The sequence below is a fragment of the Platichthys flesus genome, chromosome 16, assembly GCF_949316205.1.
Source record: "Platichthys flesus chromosome 16, fPlaFle2.1, whole genome shotgun sequence".
Lineage (NCBI taxonomy): Eukaryota > Metazoa > Chordata > Actinopteri > Pleuronectiformes > Pleuronectidae > Platichthys > Platichthys flesus.
In genome coordinates, this window is record NC_084960.1 from 12,070,969 (window position 1) to 12,079,580 (window position 8,612).

Here is an 8,612-nt window from a genome sequence, read left to right on the forward strand (position 1 = left end):
GAGTACTTGTACTCAAGTACAAATATGAGGGTTATTCTTTTCATGCTACTTTAGGTTCCCACTGCACCACATTCTCTGATTCAAGATGTTTATTGTCACACCAGTTATATAAGTATCATCATGTAAACAACTTAAAAGGAAGTAAAGAAGTTATAAAAGACAACCAGAACAACAATAATGTTAATAATAATAATTCTATATTTCAAGCAATACGATACCGAATAGAATAACCTGTGTATTTTCAAAATAAATATACAATAATTAAATAAGACTTCTACGTACAAAAACATAATAAGAAAGAAATATATGCGTAATGACTGTGAGGGTTGAATACTTGTAAATATAGCTTCTTAATATCATTATTATTATTATTATCATTATTATGTCGTGACTATATAATGTGGTAAGAAAATGAGAAATGCAGATGACCACAATGATCATGAAACAGGAAATATGTAAAGCAAGTCCATCTCAGTTTGAGGCATTTAATACGACCTCAAGAGTGAGTTTGTATTGAAACTGGGTGAGTGAAACAGTAGCCTACTGTTAAAGGTTCAGTGTGTAGAATTCAGTGACATCTAGTGGTGAAGTTGCATGTTACAGCTGAATACCTCTCACCTCACCTTCCTCTTCCAAACAGGAAAGTGAGCCTGTGGCAGCCTTCAGTTGTCATAAAAACCCAAAAGAGGTTGACTTTGTTCTACTCGAAAAAAATCATGGCCAAAAAAAAGGACTCACTCCCGTTGTAAATGCAAAGTATTTGAATATGGTAAAGAAAACAATTTAGATGATCACACACTAGTGAAAATATCCCTTGGGTAATTGTATATTCAATTTCTGTCAATAGATCCCTGTCACCTAAACCTTACACACTGGACCCTTTTAAAGCTGAACCTTCAGGTAAACAGCATTTGACAGTAATAGAGGGATTTGTACCAGATCTGCAGTGAGATAACAGGCTTTATTGAGTTGGTGTGAAGGCCTGGGGAGGTGAGTTCAATAAATAAATATCCTGTAGTTGGCGACTTGGCTACCTTTTCAATCCCAGACGTCACCTTAATAAAAGAAGAAGAAGAGCTTGTCCAATAGCAGCTGAGTTACGTGCCACCTCTCGACACTGCCACAACAACAAAGAAGCGCGGAGAAGCGAGAGCACTCACTACCCCTCACTTCCGCATTTGCTAAGATAAATATCGTCTGTGGCTACATTATGCTGCTCGTATTTGTAACGACTCTACTGCCAATACTCGCCTTCTTATAAACCTATGGAACAGCTGTGTTTAGATTATATTAATTTCATCGTAAATTAAACCAATATATATCATAAAACAACTTTATTTGCAGTTGTGTATCAGCAGCGCATGCGCGTTGTCTTTCTATCGTTGCGTTCCGCCGGCTAAGTGAAACTACGAATGTTTTAACGCGGTGGCGAGTAAAGCTGTGTTCGTATTGTCACTTTAAAACAACCACTGACTTCTGCTCGTATCTTTTATTTCCCCCTAAATACGCGTTTTCCTCCAACACGACTTCTGCCCCGGTGGAGTTTCGTCGCCCGGTATCGGATGTCATCCTGCTCTCTACACTCTCTTTGCCACAGCCTACAACAGATTGTACACAATCATCATGGCGACGCAGGATGGTGGGTATCGAGCAGCTTCAGCAGCGTTTTCCCTTCACGTCTCCTTGCTCTGCTATGTCACTGTTAATGGCACGGCTCGTGCCTCTCGCCAGCATGTTGTTGTGCGCCGCTATCGAACCTGTGTAACTTGAATTTAGGTTTCTCGCGCTACGCGTTTTTCTCTCAAATGTTCACCAGTGTGTGTGTGTGTAGCTAGCTAACGTCCACGGTGGCTAACAGCAGTCAAACCCCAGGTGGCTCTGTGGAGGACTGGGGTTATAATGTTGACATTTACTCGATGACGCGTCTGCATTGTTTAACCTCGGCTGTCACGGCTCTCGTTAAACGTGGTCGGGTTATGAATGGTAACGACGGAGTACTAACGTGTGCTGTTGGAGTTAACGCTGCCACTTCGGTGCAGTTGTGTGCCCACTAAGGCCACTCGTGTTTCCCTGAGCCCGAAACAACTGCGTGTTCTTGTTTACCAACGAGAATCACACGGGGGTTTGGTTGAGACGATGCTAGCTCTGATTTGGCCTCATCGTGCGACATTGAAGTGAAAATAAATGTCAATAGATGACAAAAGAAATGAGCGATGGAAAATGCTAGAAAGACCGAGAGAGAGAGATAGAGAGAGGGGAGGACGGCAGGGGGGTGATCAAAGCCAAAATAGACTCCATGACACACTTCATACTCTTTACCGAAGTTGTGTTTGTGTACTTTGTGTGAAGGTATGAGTTAATGCATATGGAATAAATATTTATATTCGTAGTAATCAGAAAAGAGACACTAGAAATGTGAACAAACTGCTCATTCAAAACCAACTTAACGTAAAAAGGCTCGAGACTTGATTTTAAAATAGCGTATATCACAAAGTCTAAAATCAATGAGTAACCGAAGGTTTGTTACTGCCAGATAATGTGAGTGACTGTGATGTAGGTGCTTTTATTTTAGGAAAGTTTGTTCCTCAGCCAGGTCCTGACACTTTTATTTGAGTCATCATATGATTTTTATTTGTTTTGCTCATTTGCCCTAAAAGATATAGTTTAATATTGTAAAAGTTCGTATAATACTCATGATGTTAGTGGAATTACACACTTCATACTTTTTACTGTCGTTTTCTTTCCCCTTTAAAGTTGCCTGCTCTGAGAAGGAATTGGGGAAATGCATATTAAACAAATGTCTAAATTCTGTACATTTCAAAATGGTATGAATATTGTCTGAAGTCTAAAATAAATGACTAACTGAAGGTTGTTAAAAATTACAGATAAATGATATGACTTTTTATGATACAGCTAATTTTACCTGACACACCTTGCTCATAATCATTTTAGTTACAACTGTCTAAACCGTGGCCACACTCAATTCCTCATGATGTTAGTGGAGGTGTGACATCATGACACTTAATTCCCTTTCCTGCAGTCTCCACTTTCTAAGCCGCTCACTGGCAAAATATGGGATAATGCATAACTAGTATTGTAGTACTGACAATGCATAACTAGTATTGTAGTACTGACAATGCATCACTAGTATTGTAGTATTGACAATGCATAACTAGTATTGTAGTATTGACAATGCATAACTAGTATTGCAGTCATAAAAAAAGATGATTGAAGCATCAAAGCATTAAAAAAAGAGGCTTTTATACAAAGCAAACGTATTATTCACCAACATAACCACCAAAGTAAAAATAAAGGCTGCACAATTTTGAAAGATTTTAAAACGTTTATCCTCTAAAAATCTTAAATGAATGAATACAGTTGAAGGGCCTGAAACACCTTACTTCTGAAAAATTTAGTTACGACTGCCTTAACATTGGACAAATTGAATCACTATTGTGAAAATTATATGCCTTTTTCATTTGCTAATTTGACCTAAACGTGTTGTTTTGTTTCATAAGTCCTCTTTTTTTGTATATTAGTGTAGGTAATGTCATCTTTCATGATTTGTTTAATTAGCTACATATTGCATCTGAATTTTGAAAGAATCTCTGGTAATAGTCTAAATCGTTTTGTTTTTTTCTTGTTCTTCCAGGAAGTGAAGAAGTCATAATGGAGACTGAGGCACAGCCAAAAGAAGCTGAACCACCGACTGAAGATGCTGAAAAAAGTGAAGCGGGAACTACGTCTCACTCGGATACAGGAGACGCCACAACTCAGGACTCTAGTATTAGCAATGGGGACGACGCGGACGATGACCGGGAGAAGGTGGACTTGAAGATTATTTGGAACAAAAATAAATATGATCTGAAAATTCCTATTGATAGCACAGGAGCCAAACTAAAAGAGAGGATCCATTCACTCACCGGTAAGAGCCCGCCTGGTAGTTTAGTACAGACTCAATGTTAGGGTGGTGTGTGTGTGTGTGTGTGAGCCACAAAGCTTAATGAGTGTTCACCTTCTTCATTTCAGGTCTTACCCCGGCAATGCAGAAGGTGATGTACAAAGGATTGCTCCCCGAGGACAAGACGCTACGTGAAATAAAGATTACAAATGGGGCAAAAATAATGGTGGTAGGATCGACGATGACCGATGTATTAGCCGTGACTACACCCAAAGAGGTCATTCAGGAGGAAGTCAAAGCGGAAGAAAACAAGAAAGAGCCTCTATGCAGGCAAAAGGTAGGATTAATGACATTGCTGCAGAGTAAAGTAAAATATTTATGGGGGTTTTGTGATTTTTAAAATCTGCCCTTTTTATCTCAGCAACACAGGAAAGTCTTGGACAAAGGTAAACCAGATGACATAATGGCAGCTATTAAAGGAACAAAGGTGAGAGAAGATGCAATGCTGTTGTCACAGATCCACTGTATGTTAAACATGTTTAACCAGCCACGGTGAGTAACTGCTCTGCCCCGCCAACAGGAACGATTACCAACAGTGCCTTTATCCGGAATGTTCAACAAGTCCGGGGGAAAAGTTCGACTCACGTTTAAACTGGAGCAGGATCAGTTGTGGCTTGGAACAAAGGGTGAGAAGCTGTACTCAGTTTGCTTCACTCCCTCTAACACAAGAGATGCTGATGATACCAAATGCCCTAATTGTTTGTGTGTATTTTCCCCCACAGAGCGAACGGAGAAGGTCCCAATGGGCTCCATTAAAAACGTAGTGACTGAACCCATTGAAGGCCATGAGGACTATCACATGATGGTAAGTGTTGTATATAAAATAAGAAAAAATCAAATACTGATAGTTGTGGATATGGATCACTCCACTTAACCAAGCTAGAAAGTTAACTCTTAAAATGTAGAAATTTATAAAAAATAAGTTCAATTTATTTGGCTCATATCTAAGGGGTGTTCCGTGTAAGTAAACAGTGCTGGTTCACTGAAGTCACTGCAGTATTTGTACATCAGAGTGACAGGGTCATCATTTGCTGTTATGGGCCTCTGCAGCGGAGCGGGAAATGTCAGTGCCTTCTCTAGATTAACCTTTATGTGTAAAGGCACTTCTCTTCCTCAATGTTAGAGGAAAACAGCAGCTTTCAATTTGGAGCCCACAGTAGAAATATTGAGAGAAGTAGCAGCAGTTTATTATTAAGATTTGTTTTGATGCGTTTGTATAAAGATTATGAAGTTAAGAGAATGCTGAGTTGATGCTTAAATCACTTTGAATAACTGAAGTTTTTTTAAACTGTATAAAAGAAACTGGTATTGTTTACATTTTACATCCGTGTGAATGGCAGTTTATGAGAAAATAACTATAAGGCATGTAAGTGATCTAAGAATGCTGTGAGTTTAAGCATTTAGGCAAAAACAAATTATTCATTATTCATTATCCAAGCTCAACCACTCAACATGGAAGTGGAGCCAATGCAAATGTGAGGGGGCGTTTAGCCGCTTTACTGAACTTGATCAATGTCAATCGTGCAGCAATGTCACATCCTGATGCAGAACAGCGTATTCACAAGGACACCGATCACTGTTTTGATAGTTTTGGCTCAGAAGTGAAACATGATGTCGGCCACTCGCTTATGGCCTGTTCCTGCATCACAAAGGAGCGGGAAACGTATGAGGAGTAGATAAGGATGATTTAAAATGTCACTGGGCAGGAAGCTTTTATTCCCTGGTATCAGTGATCCACCTCGAGTGAACCGGAGTATGAGTGAAAGTGAAAGTCAGCCGCTGCATTGCTGAATGGCTGCCGGGATGTTAAATGGGCTGTGATATAATGGAAAGGAAATTGTCTTTTTCATTGGAAAATCTCATGGGAGGCAATGTACATGTATTTTTAACAATCAGATGTCCCATTTTAGGATTTATCTATAAAACCTCTTTGTTTAGCTTTATTTTTGTTGGCTTTTTGAATTTGTACCTTGATATGTGTTTGTCTTTTTCTCCCTCTTCCTCCATAGGCTTTTCAGTTGGGTCCGACAGAAGCGTCTCAATATTGGGTCTACTGGGTGCCTGTTCAGTTTGTTGATGCAATCAAAGACACAGTCCTTGGAAAATGGCAGTATTTCTAATGTGCCTCTTTTTTGACAATGATGAACTGGGATTGAGAGGAGGAAGAGGAGGAGCCAGTGGCAAATGAAACTGGAGTCAATAGTGAAGCTTACTTCTCGGAATATATTCAAAGGAAACGGACGGATGCCTGTGGACTAATCATATTCTTTTTAGGTTAAAAGTGCACTATGTGGCAGCGTAACATTTCTCAGCCCTGTTGATCATTTGAGGTTTGAAGCAAATCCAAGGGAAAACAATGAAACCGTTGTACAGAAATTGCTAACACTTTTCTTCAGTTGTTCTTAAAGAAATAAAACTTATTTAATAAAATGAAGTCAGCTGGACATTGTTGTTTGTTCTGTCTGTGTTCAGTGTTGAAGCCTTGTCGACATCTTTGATCCATTTTGTGTGGAACCAAAGTTTTGCACATCATAACAATGCAGTAAACTGCTCAAAGACTTTTTAGTGAATAGTAATTCAATTTAATTTATGATTAAACTGAAGTCTGGGCTTAGCCCGTAAAACTGTTCTTTAGTTTTAGTTTAATGTTTTTAGGTCATTTTCCTGCTGAAAAATAAATGTACCAGTCAGAACTATCCTTGAAGGCTCAATTATTATTGGTATAATAGAGCATGACTGAAACAGGCCTTTTATTTTAAGTCACAATATCAGTATTTATTTATAATATCAGCATGTCTTATTTCCAATATTTCAAGTCATCCATGTAATTTCATTTTTACAATATTGAGATTGGTTGTAGGTACTGATGATGAGTAAAACTGACCTAGGCATACATAGACACATTTGTTACCCTTTGGCTTTACAGTATAATTTATATTTGAAGTTCTTGATGCACTATTTGTCCAAAACGACTTCTGTATCTTTTTCTCAAATAGGAATTGTACACTGGCAAGACTGGAATATCAAATGGGAGAAGAGGGCAACCAGACCACTTGGGATTTCAATGCCCCATTTTCACTGAATATAATTTGGGTCAAACATAATTTGATTAATTTCAAGTTTGTTTAAAATGTGCTCCTCCAAAATGCAATTTCCTGTTAGCTGGGTGCTTCATCATGTCTGATCTTTTAGAAGATTTTCAGATTTTACTAAACTCATCGGTACATCTAAAAGTTATATTCTCTAATAGCTGATCTGAGAATATAATGAAAGATGTCACTGACTATTCTCTGATGTCCAAAGGAACACGTTCAAATTGCTGAGGTTTTTTTTACTAGAAAACACACTAACAATTTTTCAGTTACCTTAAATTATAGCCAGTGGTTCCCTTTAAATAGACAGATGAATCATTTCATCTCTCGGGTGCTGTTTGGTTTCTGAGCACCTTTATGAACAATCAAGTTTGAGGTGATCCTTTTATTTTGGAAGATGCCTGAAGGGAACTGAAAGAAAAAATCGCCCCTCCTTTTCCGGTTACGCGTTGCAGGACGCGGGAAATGTGAAGTCCACAAACATCTCCAGCTGTGATACAGCGTGAAAACACTTCATGTATAAACCGGAGAAAAGCAGCTTGGAGAGAAAACGTCCTCCCCCGGTTAAGGTGCTCTCCTGTCAGCTCAGGAGCGCGGAGAACCAGGGGGCCGCTGGCGGCGGGGACAGCTGGCTCATCAGACCGGGAAAAGGTCGCACTCTCCCGGTGTCACTGGTGTGGATGCAGGGGACCGTGATGCGGGCGCAGCTGGACCAAAACACCGTCCTGCTGATGGATGAAACGGGGACATTTTCTGTTCAGGGTGTCAACAACATCCCCAAGGGGAAGGCATGTTTGTCCCAAGGTAAGAAAATCCCACAACTCCTGGAAACATTTCATTATTTACAATCAACCTGTTTGTCTAGTGGTTTAAATCGATCGATGTCACAGGCAAGTACGTGATGGTGATGGGTGTGATCCAGGCCGCCTCCCCGGAGCCAGTGATCCGGGCGGTGAAGATGGCAGATCTCTCGGAGCACGCAACGCTCCACAGGCGGATGTGGAAGCTGGAGGTGGAGGAGCTGCAGCAGGTTCTGGGCTGAGAGCAGAGGACGACCCGCTCCTGTCACTGCCCCGGATGGATGTGCAGTGAAGAAGACAATCGATGATAAATGGAAACAACTGAAGAAAGGATGCGAGGCTTTGGAGGCAGGATTCAAGACTAGAGGACAAGTCTATTATGAACTGTTCACGCAGAAATACTATTTGTGATTTTGTTTTCTACTGTATCTTTTCAGCCTTGACATCTTATGTCATTAACTTATTTTCTAAGGAACATCTTGTCAGGTTATACAATTGTTATTAAAGACAGTTCAAATATGAATATATACAAAAGCTGGGTTTCATAGTTCATAGTCATTGAATATTAATTGATTGCAGCAAATATACCCTCCTCAAAATTAAGCAAATGTTCACGTGTATATTTGCCTGTCATGTTCGTCAGCTGTGGAATAGAACTAAGCATTTTTAAAAAGATTGTTAAAGAAAGTGAAAGCATTAGTGACATGGTACTTGAAATGTGTTCACTTATATGTCCCATCAGTGTGGGACCTTTACCCG

General features: G+C 39.6%; 2 protein-coding genes across 2 annotated transcripts; both read left to right on the forward strand.

Annotated features, from left to right (window-relative positions):
• The first annotated feature begins 1,390 nt into the window (after positions 1 to 1,390).
• ubfd1 (ubiquitin family domain containing 1) lies at positions 1,391 to 6,395 on the forward strand. The gene is made up of 7 exons (XM_062408701.1): positions 1,391 to 1,639; positions 3,653 to 3,925; positions 4,030 to 4,238; positions 4,323 to 4,388; positions 4,482 to 4,587; positions 4,684 to 4,766; positions 5,971 to 6,395. Exons 1-7 carry the CDS (start codon positions 1,624 to 1,626, stop codon positions 6,079 to 6,081), a joined length of 864 nt encoding a protein of 287 aa, XP_062264685.1. The 5' UTR covers positions 1,391 to 1,623; the 3' UTR covers positions 6,082 to 6,395.
• A 1,085-nt stretch (positions 6,396 to 7,480) lies between these two features.
• On the forward strand, positions 7,481 to 8,560 carry rmi2 (RecQ mediated genome instability 2). Its single transcript, XM_062407939.1, has 2 exons — positions 7,481 to 7,857; positions 7,944 to 8,560. Exons 1-2 carry the CDS (start codon positions 7,569 to 7,571, stop codon positions 8,093 to 8,095), a joined length of 441 nt encoding a protein of 146 aa, XP_062263923.1. The 5' UTR covers positions 7,481 to 7,568; the 3' UTR covers positions 8,096 to 8,560.
• The last annotated feature ends 52 nt before the right edge of the window (positions 8,561 to 8,612 follow it).